We start from the raw sequence: 24624 nt of genomic DNA on the forward strand, positions 1-24624 counted from the left end.
TAGAGAGACTTTTGTTTAATCAAAATTAATTTCTTAAAGCTCTCAAAAGCTTTCATCAGCTCCCACGCAAATGAATAGCTTCTAAAATTTATTAAAATACAACGCTCAAATGTGAGTCAGCCATAAGTATACGCAGATCTATAAAAATTTGATTGCTTATAGGAATTCTTTAAGAGCTACACAGACAAGTGTTTTTTGACTAAAAACTGAATACTTATAGAACATGCTTGGCGGGTCGGATGACAGAACACTATGATACTCAGTGTTGTATTAATTGAGATATGATCTCCGTAGTCTGAAGCCTAAAAGTATGCTCTATAAAGCCAGTTTTTCTAGCACTAATACTGTTCGAAAGCCAGGTGTTCAAAGAGCCGAACGACTTGTTTTGATCATTCTGGCTATAATAAACATCCGATCGCTACGTTCTTCTGGATTCTCAAAGGTATGATCATTATAAATGTTTCTACATCTGGGGTATTCTTGCATCTTTAAAAGAATTTTGAAATTTAAGGTACCGGGTACATAACCTCTGAGTACCGGGTATAAATTTTCGCTTGGACGGTTTTTGTGTTGTGAAATCATTAATAATTAGAGCTACGAAATTGTTAATTAATATTTGCGGTTGTGGTTATATGATATTAAAAAACTTCGCTAAAAATACATATTATATGTGATAAGGAAGATTAACCAAAAGTTTTGATAAGATAACACTATGAAATTGATAAAGTTTTGGTTTGATAAAGTTACGTCTGGGTAGTAAAAACTAATTGATAAAAGTTTTTTCTTGGGGATATGCTAGGGGCGGTGCCAACCTGTGCAAAATAAATTGACCTAGGCTTAACTGGTGTTTCCCCTCTCAGACAGGTGGGTGCTTCCATTGGCGTTTCCTTCTCTAGAACGGTGGGTGTTCCCCCTCCCTTTGAAAGGTGGGCGTTTCGGTTTAGATCCTACAACTCTTTCAAGCCAAAAACTTTCCGCTTGCCACCGCTTTGACCCGCTTTGTTGACTTTCGACGTTTATGTGATGGGGCATGTGGGGAAGAGGAAGCGCCACTGAAGGAAGGGGGTCTCTGTTTCTGTCTCTCGTTAAGGTTGTTCACTTGAGAACTTTTGTGCGCTGTCAAAGGTACTCGCGTACTCGCATTTGTTGTTGCTATTCAGCGGAAAGGCAACGACTTTGGCATGGCATGGCGTTGCTGGGGGATGTACTCGTACTCGTACTCGTAAGACGTTGAACCGATACCCCATGTATTTTTGTATATTTTTTGTATAAAACGAGTTTGTTTTTTGTTTTTTTTTTCGACAAATATGTTTTTTAAATCGATAATATTTGTGTTTCTTACAGACCTCTCTCCTCGCTTCAAAGCTGGGATTATTAAGGGACGTTTTTAGACCCTAAAATATTAAAAAATAAGGTGAGTTTTTGTTTATCGTAATATCAATATATCATATCATCAATAATTATATTATAATCAGAGTTATTTTTGTTATTGGACTTTAATCAGGCATTAAATGATTTGCATTGAACTTTTTTTTTGCCTACAACGATATTAAGTCATTAGCATTTGCACTACCTCTCCCTTCCTCTTTATACCGCTCTCTCTCTCTCTCTCTCTCCCATTGTTTTTCTCTTGATAAGCTTCTGTTGTGTCTCGCTTACGTTCTCTTGCAATAAATAGCCTTGATAAGGGCCTTGAACAGCCGCCGCCATCAAACATCTCTCTCAGCCAGAGAGTTTTTCGCTCTCTAAAAATGCTGCCCACCAAAGCTTGCGTGCAAGCTCTCTCCCCGCGCAAAGACAATCAAAAGCAAAAGCCGAAGCAAAACAAAAAATCCATCAAGAAGAAAGCTTTTCGGTCGTTTCAGTCAGCTGCTGCGCGTATTTTTGTGATTGTGTGTGCTTTTTTCTCTCCCTAAACGCAAAAATGAGCTCTCTCGCTCTCGCAGCACGTTGAGAATTGAGAATGTTGAATGTTTGAATTTTTTCTTGGTCGGGCGGGTGAATCAAATATTGTACGGCAAGCTAAATCAGCTGCTGCGCGTGGCGAGTGTTTTTGTGCTTTTTCCGTACCGTCCGCGACTCCGTACCACACAAGAACCCCCTCCCGCACATTTACGTCGTCTCATCTGTCTCTCTAGTGTGTATTGCTAACTAATTTTCCATAAAAAAACCTATTCGAAACGGTAATGAGTATTCCAAAAGGTGAATTTTCCACACAAAATTAATAGCGTGACTCCTAGGCGCGCGTTTCTCTCTCACCAGAGTGTGACGTGACCTTAATTTTAGTGGAAAATACTTGAGGAAAATGTGTATTAACAAAGTGTATGACAAAAAAGAGCTTTAACTAGATGTTAAAACCACAATAACAACGAAATCGACAGCTTCCTCCTCGAATCTAACGCCCTTCAAAGTCGCTTAAGCCACAAAACGAACCTGAGACCAGTTTTTCTATATATACTACTATCGTATCTTTAGATAGGAGTCGGCTTTTTTACACACACCGACTTTCTTATAGAACCAACCCGGTAAATGTTCTCTCTCTCTCTCTCTAGCCTCTCACTCTCCCACTCCTCTCCCTCTCTGTCTCTCTTTCTGATTATATCGTCTGGTTGGTTTTTTATCTCTCACTCGTTCGCTCTTTCTAGTCGGTCTCTGACGCAAATCACATGTTTATGTGGTCGTTCGAATTTGATTAAATTTATACACAATTAATTTTTGTTTGCCTAACGTATATGAGAGCTTTAGCTTTTAGTCGCTATAGCGCGGCGTTGCCAGATGTCCCGTTAAAATAGCATTGACATTCTACAACGGTGGAAAGAGAGGGCAAAAGAGTGTGGGGCGGCCGGTCAGCACTACACATGTTTTGTGGAAAAGCTCTCATCCACATCCAATTAAAAACATGTGCTGTGTCCACTCTGTCCGTCCACTATTTTTGTTTATTGTTTATAAATGAGAGAGGCGCTCTCTCTCTCCCCCTCTCTTTCGCACTGCATTGGAGGTCAGGCTCTGCTCCAGCCCACAGCAAATGCCGGCGCTGCGCAGCTTTCTGAGAGAGAAGCAAAGCAAAGTAAATGGAAGCTTTTTTTCCTCAACTGCGCCAGTTTTTGGCTTTGCTCGAAGCTTATTTGTGTGTTTGTGTGTATGTGCATATAGAAGCACATGTGTGTGCGTGTGGAAACGAGTGATATAGGAAGAACCTTGTATTCGTACATACATATGCATGCACATGAGGCTATGGAATGGAATGGAATTTAGTAGGTTGTAGTTATTGCTGTTGTAGCTCTACAACTTTTGTTGTAGTTTCTCAATTCCGTTGAAGCTGCTGCCCCCCGTGCTCTCTGATAATGTCAGTTTTCTGTTATTATAGAGTTTTTTTCTTTGCGGTGTTTCAAGGGGCAGTGTATGTACATGACATTTGGAATCATATTATAACTTTTTTTTCAAATATCTTTTAAGTGCTTTTTGAAGCAGAGGATTCTTTAGGTGTTTCGGAGCGAAAGGTTATTTTTAGAACATCTTGTAAAACATTTGTGTTTACGGCTTTGTCTACTGCACTTTCTAGCTATTCTCATGGTCAAGCAGTTTGGTTTGATAGTTTTCCAATCAAATCATTTCCTCAGTTTGCAATTATGCCTTTTATTGGTTTTTTCTAAAGAGTTTGAGAGTGTATCTAATTAGAATATCTGAAAAAACTTCTTTTTCCAGTGCTTGTTTAGCTGCTTTTGTTTCTTTTGTCTTCCAACTGCAGTTGCAAAGAAAATTCAAGCAGTTCTTGAGCGTTGCCTTTCCTTAGACTGCTTCCCTGATCGATGCAACTGCTTTCTCCACGTCGTAGTTTACTCCTATTCGTATTTACAGGTTAAAGAAGTGAATATTTCCACACTGTTTCCACATCTTCTTCCTCTTTCTTCCTTCTGATTGGAGAACTGCTTCTTTACAGCTTATATTTGATAGTTACCCTTTTGCCTTTTTCTTTTACCCACCTTCTATTCAATTTTTTTGTATTTTTCGGACATTAACCTTCTCAACACCTCTTCCAGATCCTCCTCTTTCCACTGCTTGTTCAACTGTTTCCTGGACTGCTTCTTCTAGTCACAGCTACTCCCACATTTCAAGCAGTTTCCTGAATTCCGTTTAAACTGTTTTCCCAATCATTTCTCTACAAGTTTTCCCCGGCTGCTTCCGCCTCCTCCCCCTGACCCTTCTCCTAGCTTGGATTCTCCTTCTTTGCGTCTTGGGCGTCAATGCTGACCTCCAAAGCTCTTTTTTTGCAATGATTTATTTTGCCGGCTCGCAGCAGCGGCAGCGGCAGCTGCGGAAGCGCCACCAGATTTCTCCTTCTGCCCCATCTGTTCCGTTCCTCTTCGGCTTGTTTGCTTTTTTGCTCCTCTTCTGCTTTTCTCTTGTTTCTTTTTCAGTTTTTTCTTTTTGTGTTTTCTTTTTATTGATTTCATTTACTATTTGCCCCCGAAGGCTGTGGATTCTTTTTTAATGCCGGGCCATGTGCAAATGTCTAGAAAGAGATGCACTGCCGGTCCGCACGCAGAGTGCAAAAGAGAGGTCCAGACGCTAGACAGTGTGAGGCAGAAAGAGATAGCTAGAGCTTTAAGCACTCTGCTGTTTGGCTCTTTGTTTAATTTTTGCTTATCACAAGCAAAAAAAAACAATAAAAAAACACACAAAAATTCTGCTGCTGCTGATAACTGGAATCGGTTTTTTGGTGCTGTGTGTGTTTCCAGTATCTTTCGTTGTTGTTTCGTGAATTTATTTTTATTTTGATTTGGCATTGAACATTGTACGTACGCTCGGTTTTTTCACCCTTCCTCTTTGATGTGTGAGTGCCGTGTCCCGTCTCTCTCTGTGTGTGTGTGTGTGTGTGTCCGTGCGTGATAATGCTCGTTTGTGTTGGTTGTTGAAAGAGGTGGCGAGGGGGTGTTATGGGACAGTTGTGCTTATAAATATGGCCTTGCCGTCATGTCCGCGTGTCCGTTTGTTTGTTCTTATGCACAGAAGAGTCTCTCATTTTGGAAATAGCCTCCTCACGTGAATAGGTGGAGCATATGTGAGATTCAGCCAAATTGGCCAAGAAATATTGTGAAATGATGCAACGGAAATCGATTCTAGGCCGAACAGTCCAATGAAACTCTGAGAAATGTACTTTTTTACCAACAGATCATATATCTTTCACAAATTCGGAGGTATCTTTGAGGGTATCTAAAGTTTCGACCTTTCTTGCGTTGACTTTTTGATTATTTCACGTACAAATATCACGTACTTTGTAGGGGAGTACGTACCCTGGAACCTGGTCATTATATGGTCACACACGTACGCTACACAATTGAAATGTGATAAAATTTATGTGATTTTCTTCTTTATGGTTCTCTCGGGGAAGTTCTTTTGCCGCTCCATTTCCCCCCGGCTTATTTCCGTCGTTGTTGTTGTTGTTGGAATACCATTTTAATCATAACTAATTTCTTTGTTGAAGCGCAAAATGCAAAGAACTTGAAACGATTCTCTAAATAAGTGCCAAAAATTTGTAAACAAAAAAAAAACCCAATAAAAATCAAAGCCAAAAAGTTTTGATCTGTGATTTTGTGGGCGAAAACAGTTTGGAGAAAAATCTATCAAAGTGGATACCCTGGCGCTGCCTCACGGAGGGCTTTCTCATGTTAGAATGGCCTTAGCCAGGTAAGAACATAGTCTCTTTGGACTACTTTAATCTACTATCTTTTGTCATCACTTTGGAAGACCTTTGGGAATGATTCATCATACAATTTTGCATTGGGAATCTTTGATGTTTGAAGGACACTTTGTTTTCAGATAAGTTTCTGTTTCGAAAGAACTTATCGCATGGTAGATAAGAAGAAAGATAACTTACTACGACTACAAATATACATACTTCAGTATGCATCTAAGAAAAACCGCAATACCCTCTAAAAGTTCTATAAAATCATGTAGTGAGTGACCCTAACTTTTCGAAACAGATCTAGTTTTGAAAAATCCTCCAATATTTCCGCTAGATCCAATGTAAAATCGGACACAACGATAAACATTAAAGTTTGATGATCTTGGGACAGACATCAATTAGTTTTCTGATGCCACCGCGCGTCATGCCACAAGCAACAACAAAATTCAATGTCGTCATTAAAAGCGATTACCGTTAAGCTATGAAAATATACAACGATAGGAATCGGTGGGGCTGTGGGGCGGTGCGGCGGTGCGGCGGAGGGGGTAAACAATCAAATGAATGCAACATTTGATGCATGTGTGTGTGTGTGTGCGCATTAAAATTCAGGGGCAATGCCGTGCCTAGATGTAATTACCGTTATACTCAAGTGCAAAAAGTGCATATGGGAGATAAATATCAGGTGACCCCCTACTACCACCGGGCCCCCCTCTATCTCTGTCTCGCTCTGCCCCATCAGTTGATTGTCGTTAAAGTGAAATGAAATTTCAAATTACAAAAGGAAAACAGAGAAAACGATAGAGGAAGGTGAAGGAATAGGAATAGGAATCCGATCTTATGAATCTTTCGATGCGGTTTCGAGCTAAAAATTGCATCAGAGACTGTTTGCTCAAAATCATAACACCCATCTGTGTATAGGGTATCAGAAACTCATTGCAATTGTCGTAATTGTAATTACAAACTGTTGCCGCCGGCCTCTAATGATAACAGGGCGATGTGGGAGGGAAGGAGTGATGGAGAGAGAGAGAGAGAGACAGATAACATGAATTGACTTAAGGGACAGCAGCAGGTCAGGGGGGGAAAGAGAGAGAGAGAAAGTGTGTGGGTGGGAAGAGTACAAGGAGTAGAGATTAATAGAAGGGTAGAGAGTGGAGAATGGCGCAGTAGGGTGACCTCTCTACTCTCTACTGGTGCTGCTGTTGGTGCGCTTCACTTTCACGGATTTCGAAAATGTCTTTTGCATTGAAACTCGATTTCAACTATTTATAGAGAGAAAGTAGACGACGGCCGCTCTACGCTCCACGCTCCACTCTTCACTTAAAATAAAGATCAACGGGCAGTGCTCTCACCTTCTCTCAGAGATGGTGTTCTGCCGCTCTACCTTTCAGAATGCCAATGAGATCAATGAGAGCGCACTCCCTTGCGCATGCCTCACCTCGCCGTAACACACTTTGGGCATGCAGGCACAGAGCCTCGTGCTAATTCATTTTAATTCGTTTGACCGAAGGTGAATTGCCCGAGCGACGAGTGTAACAGAGAGTGAGAGAGGGGGAGAGCGTGCATGTAAGTGGGGGAATATCGCGGTGAGCTATGAGCGCGTGTGGGCCGCGAGAGAGAGAGGAGAGGTGGGAGTGGAAGGGCTGGGTACACATTTGCGACAGTAATCTCTCTCTACCTACCGCTGCTGCTGCTGCTGCTGCCGCTGCTGCTGGTTTTGCTGCTCTCTTGTTCTTTGTTTTGCTTAGTGCATGAGCAGGGTATATCCAACAGAAGGTAAGGTAGCACCGCTCTTTGGGTGGCGTAATCTAACGTTTCTCTTTGTGTCTCAATAAACCTCGTAGATGTAGGCCCCTCTCTCCTGCGCTGCTGCCTCACCCCTTCTGTGGAGCGCACCCTGCGCATGAGGAAGTGTGTGCAAGCTTTTTTTTCAATTTTGTGCGAAGGTGTTTTCATTTCCACTTTGTTCCGATGGCACTGCCGCTTTTGTTGCTGTTGTTGCCAAGGCATTTGTAATTACAATTACACAAACTCACACACAGAGAGAGGAATGTGTGTGTGTGTGCACTTTGTTGTAATCATGGGTTACAACAGCATTTTGTTATTGTAAAATGAACAAAATACGACGAGCAAATGCTGTGTCGCAGGCCCATAAGGTCATCGTCTTGCTCTATGATTTTGCGTAATTACAGTTGATAAGGCTGAAAAACCTTTTTGGAAAAGCCCTGACAAGGGGTCATGTGGGTGGGGCTTGGATAGGCGTACATGTGTCACAGATACGGAAATGGAAACCTAAATGAAGAGTAATAATAATAATAATAAAGGATTTTCCATAAAGTAGTCACAGAACAACAAATTGTAGCCCTTTTTTTGGGGATTATTATTTATAAGGATTTACACTTTCCAGCCATAAGACTTTAAAAACTAAATGAGGAATGGACTTGAACAGATTAAAGCCGGGGATTACTCATTCGTTCTGGCCCTAAAACGAATATTGGAGACCCTCATGCCTCCTCAACGGTTTCAGCCAACAATTTTCTTTTGAGCAATACACATAATCCCCCTCAAATTTTGTAATGATTTCCCAATATCTGTTTTGGACACCTTCCATATGCTGCTGCTCTGTGGCATCAAGGTTCTTTGACACCGAATGTCCCTGCTGTCAGTTAGTGGAACCTGTTGAAGAGAGAGACAGAGCGAGAGAGAGGGAGCTTTTAAGGTCTCTCCCATTGTCATAGTCCCACAGGGAGGGGTGAGGGGGTGGGGATTGAATATGGAAATCAATGTGGTCAATAAGAGTGAAGGTTTTTCCCCCCCAATAAACCAATCCATAAATTCTACTCGAGTGTGCGGGCTTGGGGGTGGGGGGGTTTGCCGTGTGAGACCCTCAAGCCTCAAACTTTGTCATTTTGACGTTGACAAATAGATAAAGGGGCATAAGTGGGCGGGGCGGGGCGGGGAGGAAGGCTACACTGTGATAGAGGTTAGGTTAGAGAACATACAACCCCAAAAAAGAAAAAAAAAAAAAACATTCTCGTTCTATATTTATATCGATGACATGATTTCATTTCAATGTTCATGCCACACAAAACTCACGATTCCCGCGCCCGATAACAATGACACACAATTCACGAATGTGTGTTGCCACACACGTGTGTGAGTGTGTGTGTGGGGGGGGGGGGTAGGTGGAGGTTGCCAGCCACCCGCAACGGAATCCGACTACAATCATTGACCCTCAGTCGATGTGTCCACCCCTGTCGCCCCCCTGATATGCCTGTGTGGCGTGAAATTTATTGATTCAATATACGTTAAACAGTATGTCTCTCTGGCCTAATTGCTGCGGCCAGACACACCAAAGGGAATTATTATAAATGGATTGAGTGCTGCCTGGGAGTGGGGGGCGGAGAAAATACCTGAGAAGTGGGTTGGATTAGGGGCAGAGGACAGGTTTTTGGGGCAATATTTCGAGCGGGCCTCAAATAAAACATTCTTGGAAATACTTGAAGGTTGGTGGCTAAAGTTCCTTCAACTAAAATTGGTCCAAAGATTTGGTATATGCCAGCGACATATCCTGAAGAACCTAAACTAAAGAATGAATGAATTAGAGAATGCCAGAGATTCCCACAACATTAGTAGACAACTACTCATGAATGATGAGAAAACTTAAGGAAGGGATCGACATAAGACGACTTCCTTGAAGCACATAAACCATGTTATTGTTAACCAATCAAGCTCGACTATCTCAATCTTCAGAGCCCATCCTTATCCCGAAGTTATGGATCTACCTACATTATTCTATCAACTAGAGACTCTGTACCTTGGAGACCAGCTGCGGATAGTGGTTCGGCCTGTTAAAAGGTTTGGGTGTCCCGATCATACATTTTCAAGGTCCGATGAGAAAATATATCTTCAATTAAGACATTTTCTTATACAAGATATCCTTCAAAATATAAAAGGAAGTTTGGTAACGATCCTCATATACTATTTACCCTAGAAAAAGAATCTCAGGGGGAAGTTAGCTCAGGTACCAAAGAGGTACTTCCACCTTCCTTCCTTTCGTCCCTCTGTCTCCAAGCAAAACCCAAAATCTTGAACAAATCCCTCTAAACAAATTCCAAAATCTCGAAAGGTCAAGTGTAACATTTAACTCTTTTTCTCCTTTCAATCAGTATCCCTCCCTCAATCTCAATTACCGTTAATTTCGTTCTCCCTCTCTCTCTGTCTTGAGATGCAAAGAGCTGCAGCAAGCAACATTTAAACATTTAACAAACAGAAATGTTTACAACAAAATAAAAACCATAAAACAATGAAATAGCCAAAAGGAGGTGGAGGCTAAAAGCAATACAACACAGCGCAGCAGAGCAGAGCAGAGCGGAGCGGGACAGACGGCGCTGCGGCAGCGAGCAGCTGGCAAGCGACAAAAATGCAACGCCAACGTCCAAAGCCAGCAGAGCCACAGCCATAGCCATAGCCATAGACGCCGCGCGTTGGCGTGCTTAAATACAAAAGCAATGCTGATGTCGCTGTCGCAGTCGCTGCTGCCGCTTTAGCCTCGTTACAGCGCGTCAGCCGCGCCCTCGTAAATGGCAGCACGAGCAGAAGGCAGCGCAGTCGCCCTCCATGCGGCCACAGAAAATCTCTTGACACCCGAATTCGTCACCAAACTTTGGACACTTACAACAGCAGCAGAGCGGGGGCAGAGACAAAGAGGGACAGAGAGAGAGAGAGAGAGGCCAAAAAGCTGACGTCAACGTCTGCGTTGGCGGTGGCAGCAGCGTGTACTACTTTTGTTTTCATTGAAAACGTTTGCTGTAATATGTTTGTGGTATGTTGTGTGGCATCGCAGTCGCAAGTCGAAGTCGAAGCCTCGGTCGCAGTCGCAGTCTCTGCTGCTCACATGGTCACTGAGCTTTGGGCTTCGCTGCTTCTGACACCATGTGCTCGCTAGCTGGCTCTCTCCCTCTCCCTCTGCCGCCAGCCTCTCTCACTCTGTGTGTCTCTGGTGTTGCCAGCCGCTCTCTCTCTCTCCCTCTCTGTTTCTGCTGCCTCCCCTCGCTGCCGCTGCCGCTGCTGACTTCGCTGCCTGACGTTGCCTCGCTCATTTGTTTTGGGTCGTATTGACCTTCTTAAAAAGTAGGTAACCTCATTTCTCATTTATCGTGTACAACTTACATGCTGCCTCCTCTGCCGTTACCTCGGTCGCCGTTGATGTCTCTGCTGCCGCTGCTGCTGCCCCTCTGTCTCTGCCAGCTGAGGGTTGCTGCGTTGTGGTGTAAGATCATGATGGGGCGGTGGGGGGCTTGTCTCAGCCGTCACTCAAAGAAATCGCATCGCACGCACTGAGAACGCCTTAATTGTTTTGGCCAAGATTCTTTGATTTGTGTATGTAAATTTTTGTAAAGGTATCAGTGGGGATGCACTCTGTTTCAAAAGAAGGAAGTAGTTTTAAAGAAATACTGCCCATAAATACACCAGAAAGTCATCGATTATGCGATAGAATTACATTTAGTTTTCAAGAAGGGGCCAAAATATTAAAAATTAATGTAGTATTTTTTCAATAAAATACCAGAAATGGACCTATATTTCCATTAACGTGGTCATCACGAAAGTAGAAAGTAGTCAAATCTGGAAATATTATAGAAAATACTAGACAAAACTTAAAAAATACTAGTCAAATCTTAAAAAATACTATAAAATACCAAAAATAGTAAAGCATATTTATAACTAATTACAAGAAAGTCTTCGCTTACGTCGTAAAAGTATATGTAGTATTCTTTCAATATAATACTAATAATGGATCTATATTTCCATTAACTTCTGTAGGCATAGTCATCGCGAGTAAATCTGATAGTTTTATAAAAAAATCTAGACGAAACTTTAAAAATACTATAAAATACCAGATACAGTATAGCACAATTAGGATTCCACGAATAATTACATAAACGAAAAGTCTTCGCTTACACCTTAAAAGTATATCTAGTATTCTTAAAAAATACCACAAATTAATCGATAATTCGATAATATTCGATGTCAATCTAATCCGATTTGTGGCTTTCTGTCTATTCTTGAAACGGATTATATGAATCCAAATCCACTTTAGTAATCCCTCTATTGTGCTGCTCTTCTATTTCGTGTGAATGGCAAATTGCCAGTCACGCGTGGTGGCGCCAAATGAGACTGGTGACGGATGTCACCTCCCATAAAAATCGTGTGCTCAAAGAGAAAACCCTGAAGAGAGTGACTTTGAGCATTTGAGGAAGTCTTCCTCATTCTCGCACACACAAACGAAGGGCATTCGCAGCTAGTGCTCTCGCTCGCACTCAATTGATCGCTTCCTTGTGTCTCTCTGGCGCTGACGTCACAAGGCAACGGATGGCGGGTGACGGGCGGCGATGCCATGTAATTGAGTCCGGAAAATTAAGCAAGGTTTCCTTTTTGGGCCCGAAGGCTAAAAACCAACATCATTTTAAATATAATTTGTGTTGCACTTATGCTTGGGAGAATCTCTCATTGAGAGGCATTGAACGCTCAACGTTTTGCGCTCAGTTGAACAGAGAGTGAGAGGGGGAGCGGAGGGCGGGCGGGAGAGTGGAGCGTAGCGTACCGGAGCGGAGGTTGTCGCCGTCGCCGTCGTCGTCGTCGTCACCGTCAGAGTCTCGTTTACTATTGACACCATTAATGCTGCCCCGAATGTAGGTCAATTGCGCGCTAATTGCCCCGCACTCGCCTTCTGCCGCCGGGGTCGACTCAATGCTGCTGTTGCCAGTCAGTCGCTGCTGCTACTGTTGCTGTTGCCCCTGCTGATTGACGCTGACTTCGACAGCAGCAGCTTGACCTTTTAGGCCTCAGGAGCAGCTGTAACTGAAGCTGAAGAAATTTGCTTATATTACGCATACGCGGTGTACGCCATGCGAGACAAGTAAATAATAAATACAGCTCTGGTTTGGGCGGATTTCTGCTGCTTTTGGATGCCCTATATAAGACCAGGATGTGGCCAAGCAGGAACATATGTAGGACTCATTCGAAGGAAGGTATTTACTGTACCAAAGGGCATATAATACTGCAAATACTTTGCAAACATGGATTCAATGTCCCTTTGACTGTCCTGAAATGTCCCGAAATTAATATATATCGATCTTTTTATCGATATATCTATAAAAACTTTGGAAAAGAAGTTTGGGAAATCGTTTGTCATTGGTTTTTCCTTAGTAATTCCATAAATCATCTTTTGGTTTGCCTTAAGATCGTTCTATCTAAATAAATTCTTTATGGAATTAATTTTAGTTAATTTTCTTCCCCCTCAGAAGCACGAAATCTTTAAGAGTATCAAAAACTTCGCTCAGCCTTCCTTTTTCTGTACTCACTTTTTTTTGGAGGGGGGGCACTCATCAGCCCCCGAAAAACTCTGACCTAGTTTCCGCATTTTTGGGCAACTGAAACAGTTTTTGTTGCTCGCATTTGTTGCTGGCTTCTTTTGTATTTTTTGCATATTTTATGATTTAATCAAAGGAAATTATACACGCATGTAGAGCAGAGCTGAGCAGAGCAAAGCAGAGCAGGGCACAGAGCCATAGAGTCACAAAGAGAGAGCATCCAAATCCCATCATCAGGGTGCGCCCTGGGGAAAGAAGTGGAGAATCATACGAGTGGCAACAGAGGCAGAGACTCATGGGGCAATAAAACAGAAACTTGACCCAATTCTGATGCCCTCCGCCGCTGCCTGCTCTCTCGAGGGCCTGGGAAATGTTTTGCTGCTCATCCGATAGATAGATAGAACCCTGAAACGTGTACTATAATGATATACAATCCCATAGGTAGCAGGCGGAGAAAAATATACAAATTGAAGGGGTTACATATCAATCGATCTATGAGCTAATTGAGTACTTGGGACACGGCAATGGAATCTGTATGGAAATCGTTTGTAATAGCAAATAAAACAATCATTTCGTTGGGTAATCCAAAGGAATGTGTATCATGTAATACCATAAATGTAAATATGCATATTTATCGGCATCCCACCCAGTAAATCTATTGCAAATTATGAAATTTTGATTGGAAATCTTGAAAGATTTATGTAAATTGTGCATTAAAAAGGGAACACTTTTTGTTTGAAGGAAACGGTTTTCTAAGAATTCGAAATTTTATTGATAGATTTAGGGCATGTTTCTCAATGTTTTTGATCCCAAAATCATTTTATTTCTGGGCTTTCATGATGCAAAAAATTCCTAATCGCTTGTGGTATCTGTTTCTGTCTGAATGTGTCCTTTCACTTATGGGATTTTCTTTTATTATTCCACAAATTCGTAGCAGGAATGTATCTCTTCGTTTATGAGAATTTTTGTATAGCGAACTATGACATAAATCTATTAAATTCCAGTAAATCTTGTAAAATCAACTCATCCGAAAAGCTTTCATAAATTAATTTGATTTTGTGCTCTATATACAGATATATGCGTATAAATCTTTAGATGTTGCCCCAATGCCCCTCAAAGCGGGATGTTTCCCCTCTCTTTCTCTGGAAACCACTTGTTCGGCTTCTTTATAATTTCCCATTTTGCACACTGCAATTATTTTGTATTCAGTTGAATTGCAACAGATGGTGGCACTCCACCACCCAACCTTCCCCTCTCTCCCTCTCTCTCTTCCCCTGTCTCCCTTTGATTAATGCATTCATTCCCTGGTGGGAGACCCCTGTAAGGAGCCTTGCCTCTCGAATTGTGCTTCTATTTCATTATTACTATTATTATTCGCATTTTTTTTGCACCACTCGCCCAGTCATTTGCCTGTTGCTAGCCAGTGGCTCGACATCTTGTTCTCTCTGTTGATCCCCTTTTGCTCACTCTCTCTCTGGCTGTGTTGTTTCTCTCTCTTTCTCTGTGTATAATTACGCGCTTCGATAAATTTGTATACACTTTTTATTCTGTGTATTTATTTATTCTCAGGCGAAAAAAGATCGTATGTATATTCAAACAAATAAATTTAAAGCAAACTTAAACTTTTACTCTAAAAAAAAAAAAATTAAATGAACATTCAAATGGGTAAAATTAATATTAAAATAAATAAACAAAAAAAAATAAAAATAAAATTGTATATATTATATAGTAGTTATTATATTATTTATAGTAAATAAAATGAATACGATATTAATATTAAAATTTCAAATTTAGTGTTTCATTAAATGTTTCGAATGACTGCATCAACCGCATGTCAACATCACGCCTCATGCAGCAGCGCCCCTTGGTCACATTTTTCGTTTACGACAAATCCTAGATTTTTAAAGGGTATCCAAGCTTCGTTTTACTGAAATGTGCCACTCTGTCATCTGTTTTCTGTTTCATTCCCTTGTGCGGTCTGTGTCTGTCTCTGGCTCTCCGGCTCGAGGTATTCCCTTTCCATTGGCCGCCAGACCGGAGACAGATCCCAGACCTCAAACCCGAGAGTACAATAATGAGAGTAAACCCCAACTACTGACCGAAACTGAACCCAAAGCGAACTGAAAACTGATTCCAAACTGAGACTTCGACGCGGACTGAAACCCGCCACGGGTTCTAGCCTTGTGATTGTTGTTGTTGTTGTTGTTGTTGTTGGTACCTTTAACCTTTGGGTTAATGGAGGCAGCGACGCTCCGAGACGTATCCTTGAAAGTATCTATCCGACGAGGGTCATCAACTACTGCGGCTGGTGCTGTTGCTGTTGCTGTAGCTACTGCTTTTTCATGGTCGAAACGAAGCTCTGGATTACAAAAGGGGGGGGGGGATAAATATAATAAAATATGGAAAGGAAAGGAAAAGGGAGATGCTCGTACAGGATTTGCCAGGGAGGAATCGCTGGGTGCCACACGTGCAACTAATGAGCGAGCAACCACCTTCCATTATCAGTAATTGCTTCTTTTTTGTTTGTTCAAATATCGATTTGAGCTTTTGCATGTTTTCCGTAATCAATATATGAATACCCTCTATATAGTGCGATGTATCTGGTAGATAGACACCGAAGCACACGCACATCCCGCCCTCTCCAAAGAGAGAAAGAGAAAAAAGCTACGGTTTCAGGTCAGGGTTTCCGAAAAGTACACACACGCACTCGCACCCGAGCCCAAACCCAAAGCCCCCTGCACCAACCAGACCATAATTATCTAACCATGAGATAGCGGACGGAATGGACCCTGAAAGAGCCATGGAGGGGCAGGGCAGAGGTGGCTGCGGGGTTAAAAAAGTAAACTGCATTAATGAAAAACTGGGTTATAATTGAAATCAATGAACAAACGACAGGCCACAGAGCTACAGTTCGTAAATCCAGATCCCAAAAGTGGAATTTCAACATAAACAATGCATAAATCCAAAAGATACTTACAACACAGGCGGCATCGGCATCGGCAACGGCAACGGCAGCCGCAGCGGTGGATCCACGAGAGCCCTACAAAAGTCAAACGGATTTATGACGAGTGCCACCACAGTGGAGAGTCGACTCCCGCAAGGCACAGTGGCGCGAAAGTCATTCGAAAATGATGCAATACCAAGAAATTGAATATTGCGACTGGAAAAGAAATTGAAGAAAAATATACAAATGGTTTTCATAGGAAAATGTGACGTTAAGAAACTAAATTATTAGAAAAAGGTGAAGATGAAAGACATTGAAAAAATAACATTATCCTTTGTAGAAATGTATCTGTTTTCAAACAAAATTAAAAGAAATTTCATCTAATAATCCTTAAGAACTTAAATAAAATAATCCTTTTATTTTTAAAGATTTAAATTGAATAATTAAGAACTTTTTAAACAAAAGAAGATCCCATAATCTTTTAATTTATTGAACTCCCAGTTTAGTGTGAATATAATATATAGTTCGATAGTTCCCATATAATATTATCTTTCATATAATTTCCTATAAATTATAATTACAAATATCACTTATGTCCCACTGTAGAGTCACTCTACCTTTGCCCTGAGTGTTTCCTGTCTCTTTCTCTGCCGCTAGGCTGTTTCATTCCATTCCATTCCGTTTCGTTTCGGCACGCTTAGGCGCTTAACAAATTGAATTCAAGTGGCGGACAGTGGCGGCGTCATCACAAGAAAAGCAGAAGAGGAGTCAAAGATGCAGAAGCAGCAGCACAAGAGGCAAAAGAAGAAGTAACCGCAAAAGAAACAGCAGCACAAGAAGTAACCGCAAAATAGAAGAAGAAGAAGCAGAAGAGGCAGGGAAGCCTTCAAACAGCTTTCGTGCGTGACAAAAATGATGACAAAACTTGTCCATCCGCCCCCGCCCGCCCGTCCATTGATGCACATTTTTTTGTGGAGCATTGGATGACATTTTCCGTTTCTTTTTACTGCCATCGTTTCTGCTTCCTCCACATTTGCATACACACACGCGAGGGTTGTTTCAATTCCATTTCATTGGCGTTTCGTTCCACTGTGTGTTTTTTGTTTGCTTCTGGTTGACCATGAAACGGCGGCGGATCGAGTCAAAGAGAGCATGTCCGTACATGCTCTTAGAGCTCTTTTAATCATCATCTCTTTCTCGCTGGTAATTTGTATCTTTAAGATACGCGCAACCGACTACTGCCCTGCTGCATCTCTCTGCACATCTTCCACATTAAAAATTTATGATGTAGCCAAAGAGCTAAGTCGCTCGAAAGGCGTGTCCCCCTGTCCATTGTCTGTCCCTCGACTCGTGTGCGCCTGTGTCTGTGTGTCCGTGTTTCCGCTTCATGTCCAAAAGTATCTCAAGAGCAATAACTACCTCTGCTGCTGCCGCTGCTTCTGTCGCTGCTGCTGCGGTTGAGGCTACCTGTCTGTATCTGTATCTTTTGTATCTGTCTGTGTGAATGTATCTTGAGGCTACTTAATGTCGACTCAACTTGTATGGCCGCTGACCGCTTCCTTGTCTCTCGGTCTCTCTCGAGGTTGGATCTCTCTCTCTCTCGCCCTCTCTACCTCTCTTTGCATTTTGAATATGCTTAATCCGACTACCTCTTCTTCCCCCAACTGCCGTTTATTGTTGCTAATCGCTTGTATTATATCGCATTTCGTCTACCTTCTGGCTGTATCTTCAACTTTGATCTAGTGTTCATCGTTTTTTCAAGGGGCAAGGGGGAGCATCGCCACTAATTACTTAAGGTTTTCCCTCTACACCTTTTCTGTGTGGTCTGGTTTTTAATTTGTATAATAAATCAGTTCTCATTTGAGAGGTCTCCTACTTGTCTTCGAACGAAGAGGGTTCGCTTCTTTAAGCGGAAAAGCGTGAAAATGATGCCATCTGTAATCGGTGAAACGCTTTCACCCGAGAACTCTTGTCGCTTGTCGAGAATTTAACACTTTGTTGGCCACACAGCGAAATTTGATAGTTGTTAGAAAGTATTTTACTTTTCTGTTTACTTTTCCGCTTGTAAGCAAACGATCCCAGCGATCCCAGGCCTAGTTTTCATGTTTCCAAAAGATGTTGGGAGATTATGGAATATGAAAGATACAAGGAAGGGATTGTTAGATGTTGAAAAGGGAAGAGTTTTCGCTGAATTTTAGTGGTTTGAAGAGTTAACAAGATCTTGAGTTGCTTAAGTGTTGGTAAATCGTTTAATTAGTGCTGGTAAACGTTCTCAAAATATAAAAAATTGATAAAAGGAAGTTTGAAAAGAATAATAAGAGAAAAGCTACTGTTGAAAAGCTACTTCTATGGTTAAGTGTTGGTGAATCCGTTAATTAGTATTGGAAAACCTCTATAAAATTATAGAACAGTAGAAAAATCTACATTTTGATTGATTAAGTATATTTATCACCGATCATTCCCCAAAATGGCGTTGAAATCTCTAATTAGTGTTGGTAAACACATAATCATTGCGCTTAAAGCTAGAATGTTGAATAAAGCGCCAAATCGGTACTGGTATAAGTGCTAATTACAGCTTAAAATTATTTGTAATCCCTATAAATACAAGAAAAAGTTCGCAATGCCAAAAGCAGTGCTGGTTAACCCTTAAATTGTAGCAAATTTCTCAATTGCTCAGCCACTTTCCATCATTTGCCATTCATCCCACAATTAAGCTATTAAATTTTAGCCATTCACCCCATGGCGCTTTCCCAAGGCCCACTCACGCCCACTCGAACGAAAAGGCAACGCGGGACGGGGGGAAAACCCATCGGGGGAAAATGCAACAGCTAATCCGAAGAGTAAAAGTTAACTTTTGTTCGAAAGAAAATCAAATGCGAATGCAACAAAACAGCAACAGCGACGTCAGCGGCGACGTCGACGGCATCCCATGGCCAATGAAACCCATTTCACTTCCTGTTTATCTATAAGATACTTTTACAAATGAGTAGCAGCAGCAGCAGCAGTGAGCAGTCAGCAACAGGCATCGGGGCATCGACGAATGAATGCAGCTGCCATGCACACATATAATTAACTGCACAGAGCGTTTCGTGGATGCATTGGATATTTGAAAGCGAGGCAACGATGTGAAATTGAAATTGAAATTGGTCCTTTTCACTCTTCAAAATGAAAACATCGCGTCCCAGAGAGCCAGAGAGCCACTGATCAGAGGGGCGGGCAAAGAGAGAGTGGGAGACGATGATGTGCTTCGAGAGTATCTTTCACTCAAATGAAAGTAAAGGAAAGTACTACTGCGGGTGGGCGCCCGCAGAGGCGGAGTCTCAGAGTCGAAATGCCAGCGAAATGAAATCAAATAAAGAAATGAAATGAAATTTGCTTTCAAACAGAGCAAAAAGCAAATGCAAAACCGAAACAAGATACATCATAAGCGTTGGATGAATCACTTAAGGCGATGGGTAGCGCAAAAAGTTATAGAATTTACAACGATGGCTACATAGAGGGTTTATTTAAGGGAAAGATCCATGGGAGGACTAAGATCTGATGTGATTCTACTTTTCACAGTCGGAAAGTGTGCCAGTCACATGTCAACGTTGAATGATACAACTCTGAGAAGATATTCAAGGAAGAAATACGCCTTAGAGAGGACATAAAGTGATACTGATGGTCTGTATCTGCCTGCTGTTGCATTTCAAATGATTAACAGTCACACGTTAACGTTAAATGATTATATTCTGTGGAGAGACCAGTGGAATGGGCAAGGAAGAGGTCCGTCTTACAGAGGACATAGTGTGATACTGATGGTCTGTGTCTAACTGCTGTTGCAATTAAACTGATTGACAGTCACACGTTAACGTTAAATGATGATACTCTGTGGATATGCTTTCATCAAAGAATGAAGAAAGATATTAAAGAGAGAAATGTCAGTCTTCGAATGTAGGTGATTAAAATAATGCAGACTAAAAGCTTGACAGTCACATGTTAACGTTGAATGATGAAGCTGTCATGCAGGAATGAGAGACTGATGCGGAACAGGGTCACATTGCCCGCAAGAACGTGAAAAGTAGAGCTAGTGGAGCCTCTTTCGAGCAAGAATGAGAGACTGACAGCCCAGTGAGAGCTTCCTTCATACCAGAATGAAGAATGATAGGCCATTAGGAGCCATTTCATGCCAGATGGAAGCTAATATGCTACTAGAATGATGCTCGTTCAAAGTATTTGTTCATAAATTTATGAATTTATGGACTTACATTTCTTCTTCTTCAATCTCTTATTCTTTATACAACTCTACCTGCATCTCTCTCTCTCCCTCTCTCTCTTGCACGTACTCACGTATTCACTCTTTCTCTCAGTTGCTGTCTCGCTTTGGTTAAATGAAAGCTTGACGCTGGCCCGACGACAGCTGCCGCAGCAACAGAAGCAGAGACCGGTGAGGGGCAGCCTCGATAACAGCAGCGGCAACAGCAACAACAACAACAACAACAACGGCAGACGTTTTCAAGGTGGCAACTGTCATTCACTTGGCGGCCAGCAGCAGCCACTGCTGGAAGCTTCAGCTTCAGCCTCAAAATTCAACTTCAACTTCGGTTTCAGCTGCTGCTGCTGCTGCCTCGGCCACTGGGTGCTGCTGCCGCTGCGGCTGCGGCGTCCTCCTCCAGCTCTTTGGCATTGACTTGACACCTTGCCAGCAGCTAAATTTATGAAGTGAGAGTCGCCCCAGAGTCAGTCGTCGCAATGGAAGTGGAAGTCGATGAGACGGAGTCACATTCGAAGTCGGACTCTGGCATGGAAGCCGCTGCAATGCATTACTTTCTCTTCCTGTTTCGGCGTTAAATGAATGGAAATCATAAAACTCCACGCCAAAGCGAAATCCAACTTGAAAAACTATTGAGAGGCCCAACTAATGTGGGTGCAGAGCGTTGCTGCAACTGCAATTGCAATCTGGTGCATGGATACGTGTGGCAGACAGAATCTGTATGTGTGTGTGTGTGTGTGTGCAGTCCACTGAACAAAGACAATAACAAATGACAGTTGTCTGTCTTTTGATGACGGTTTTACTCTAAAAGGAGGGTCTACCGATGTGGGAGAGAAGTTTGGAGAGCAAAAAAGACCTTAGAGGCGCTTCATAAGGATAGCCATACATATATCTGTATCCCTTCAGCTGTAATGCTGCTTTCGTTAGATGCTTCAATGTTTCTAGAAGTCTACATTACATAAAGGAATACCTATATATCTTCTGGATACATCTAAAACTGAATGACAATCATTGAAACTTCCAAAACGAATCTTTTTCTTCCTTTTGTTGAGAAATGCGGGCACTAACACTGCTGTTCCGATAATTCCAGTGTTCCAAATTCATTGAATGACGTACAAAGTTCGCATAAGCGAAAGGACACATTTGTTTCGAATAAGAGCATGAGAGTTTCGAAATAAAACAAGGAACATGGAGGGTTTTTACAATTAAATCCGAAAAAGGCAGCCTTTTTTTAATACAAAACGAAAAATTCTTTAAAATTCTCATCGGAATCATCGATTTGGAAGAGTATCTAAAGATTTGTTTACCCGTAGATAGTTTTTATTGTTGTTGCTTGTCAGCCAATTCTCATCTCAATTGCCGCCACAGACTTGACGTTTTTCTCCGTATATCTTTGTATCTTTTGTTGCTGCTGTCTGGCGTCTGCTGTTGATTTCATTTGTTTAAAAGTCGGAAAAAGAGTGGACAGCGCCCACACCCACGCTCCAAGGGGCTAAAAGCGGAAGGGAATGGCCAAAGTCTAGACTTTGGAAGGGTCCCATAAAATGCGAGTGGATGATAGTTTTATGGATTATTTTTTCAGGTTTCGAGATTGTTGGAAGATGTGGATGTATTATGGGAGATGGAAAATCAAAGATTAAACAGAAGTTAAACCAATGAAAGATCTGTCTTTTAGCAAATATTTTATTCCTGATATATTCCATAAACCATCTTAAATCTTCATCTTTTGTCCCTGCAATACCCAAACCAAATATTGAGATGTATCTTTATCTTTTGGTATCCACACAATCGCTGGAATCTCTGAGGTTCACTGAACTTTTTCTGACTCACACGCAAAATGTTGTTTCGCTTTGGTTTCTAGATTTATTTTTCGGTTTTTCTCCTTATTTTTTTTGTGTGTTTGTTGCTGCACAAAATTTGCATTTTGTACAATTATTTGTCGTCGTTAGTTTATTGCACAATTGGACAACAAGTCGAAATGAGTTTAACCGTAAAGTGTGGTTGTCTGTCGGTCTGTCTGTCTGTCTGTCTCTCTGTTGATTGTCTCTGTGTTTGTGCAACGCTTGAAAGGCAGATACTGCCATACAGTGGGATGGAAAAGTGATTTTATGGGCGAGATTGCGGAGAGAGAGAGCAGCAGTCTTTGCTGCAAAGCCACTCTGGAAAAAGGGAGAGAAAAGATACAAAAAAGTATCTAAATCATCCAATCCCTCTGGGAGAGGAGGAGAGAAGGCGATGAGAGTTTCTTAAGATACATAAAATCTATCTTAACCCACCCTTTTGATGCTTATCCACTCTGGAAAGAGAAAAAGATCTATACGATACATAAAAAGCATCTAAATCCTCCAATTAGCCATATAAGTCTATAAGAGATCCTTAAGATACATAAAGACTATCTTAACCCCCCACTTTGCTGCTAAGCCACTCTGGGATAGGACTGAAAAGTATCTGAAGCTCTCTCCTGCATACAGGGATTGCTCACACATTGTTATCCCTAGATCAAAAGACCCTTGGATCTTTCCCTATGAATACCATTCAACGGATAACCTCTTCCCCTCTTGTGTCCTCCCCCTTGTCCAAGGAACCCATGCTTAAGCAATGCCCATTAAATGTCTGTTCGATAAATTTGCATTTGCCACTGTGCCACAATATGTTAAAGTCTTGGGGTGCCCCTCCACGCCACAGCACGGTTCGGAGTCGACTCCCCGATGCAGTGCACCTCCCTTCGCCCTGGCGTGGCATTCTTGATAAGTTAAGCTTTATGGCTGCGCTAGTTCATTAAATTTATTTTACAGACACACGGGTCGGGTCTCTCATTCTCCCACTCCCTGCCCCCTGCCCCCTGCAGCAGCAACAATGTGGCCTGCCCCCGCTTTGTGCCGCACCTAAAGACTTTTGCTGTTGCAGAACGAACGAATGGGGACGGAAGAAAGAGAGCAACCAGCAACCACAGACACAATCCTGTTCTGCCTCTCCCTCTCGAAGACTCTCTTTCGTTCTCGCTCTCTGCTTGTGGCATGCAACAACTCTCACAGTAGTCGTCTTGTGGCCGGGCATAGTGTGGCAAAGTAGTAAATTTAACGTCAGTTGCATTTAAATTGAAACTTGAGTGCCGCCCTTCTGCTTGAAGGTTCTATCGCCAGCTCCCCTGCTGCATCGCCATCGGTCATCAGTCTCCTCCTTTCTCTCTCTCTCTCCTCTTCGTACCACAAGACACTTCTCTTCTTTCGTGCCACAAACCAAATACTTCGTTTGTGGCTCTTGTCGACAGTTTGAGTTAATTTCAGAGTGTTCCGCCTTTTCCGCACACATTTAGTTGCAAGTACAGTGCGTTTCATAGCTAATGGTAGCCCTTTATGGCTAAGCCACACTGGGAGAGTTAGAGATATTCTATATTCCTTCAGAATCTCCAACGACAGACAGTTGGGTCCGATAATATCCTTTCTAACCTTTTAATCGGTCCACTTTCGATAAGTTATCGCTTTTATATGATTAATTTTCGATAATTTATCAAAGACCTGCCTTAAAACTGCGCAACGCACTGTTCTGTGTGGATGTATCTTTGTATCTTTTGCCCCTGGCATGCATCCCAGAATGAACGGAACAAGCAAGGGACACAGCAGAAGGATGACTATGAAGAGAGTGTACAAGGATGAAGATGAAGGCTGTAGATGGAGATGGGGGATTGCCCCTGATTGAATCCCCTTAACCACTCCCCTGTGTTTGTTCTGCCTGCCGTTGCGATTTCTGCATCCCCAGTCCCTGTTTATGGTTTTCCCTCTCTCTCACTGTCTGTCTGTCTGTATCCCCTACTCCTCCTCCTCCTCCTCTCATAAAATTTAAAGTTGAGCAACGAGTAAAAGTTGGACCCTTGACTCTGGGCCTCCGTTGCTGTTGTATTACTTTAACGCGCTCCACTGAAAGATACAAATTGTTATGCAAAATGGTGAAAAGTTTCATTCGGATACGGCATGGTACCAGCGACTGTATGACTGACTGACTCTCTTGTTTTTTCGTGTACTACCCTATACAATCGAGGGTATTATGATTCTTAGAAGAGGTTAAATCAGATACTATAAGATCATACAAAATATATCATAAATATATCATCAAAATCAATATATATACATATATGTGATTGGTTTTCATTCAAGATTAGGCTAAAAATTTTCCTAGATCCATATTTTGGATTGAAAGCTGTTTTTATTTATATAGTTTAATTTTTTCAAAGGAATTTTTCTTGTAAAAAAAAAACATTCGTTTTAAAATTTGTATTTTGTTTTTATTAAATTAAATGTTTAATATTAGTATTATTTATTTTATTTATTTCTTTTTTTGAAAAATCGGTAGAATTTTCGTAGATTTTATTTAA

General features: G+C 41.7%; 1 protein-coding gene across 2 annotated transcripts in view; it reads left to right on the forward strand.

Moving 5' to 3' along the window:
- The window catches only part of rdx (BTB/POZ and MATH domain-containing protein rdx), a 70447-nt gene that overhangs the window by 3810 nt on the left and 42013 nt on the right, over window positions 1-24624 (forward strand). Inside the window, exon 2 of one of the 2 annotated variants that reach the window (XM_003736509.3) lies at window positions 1345-1414. Coding sequence is in view for 1 of the 2 variants with exons in the window: in XM_015181853.2 (XP_015037339.1) it covers window positions 5675-5688 (14 nt within the window). In the remaining variant the exon portion in view is untranslated. Of the gene's footprint in view, window positions 1-1344; window positions 1415-5666; window positions 5689-24624 lie in introns of those variants that run through there. The other variant, XM_015181853.2, reaches the window with a different exon arrangement.

This window comes from Drosophila pseudoobscura, chromosome 2 (assembly GCF_009870125.1).
Source record: "Drosophila pseudoobscura strain MV-25-SWS-2005 chromosome 2, UCI_Dpse_MV25, whole genome shotgun sequence".
Taxonomy (NCBI): Eukaryota; Metazoa; Arthropoda; class Insecta; order Diptera; family Drosophilidae; genus Drosophila; species Drosophila pseudoobscura.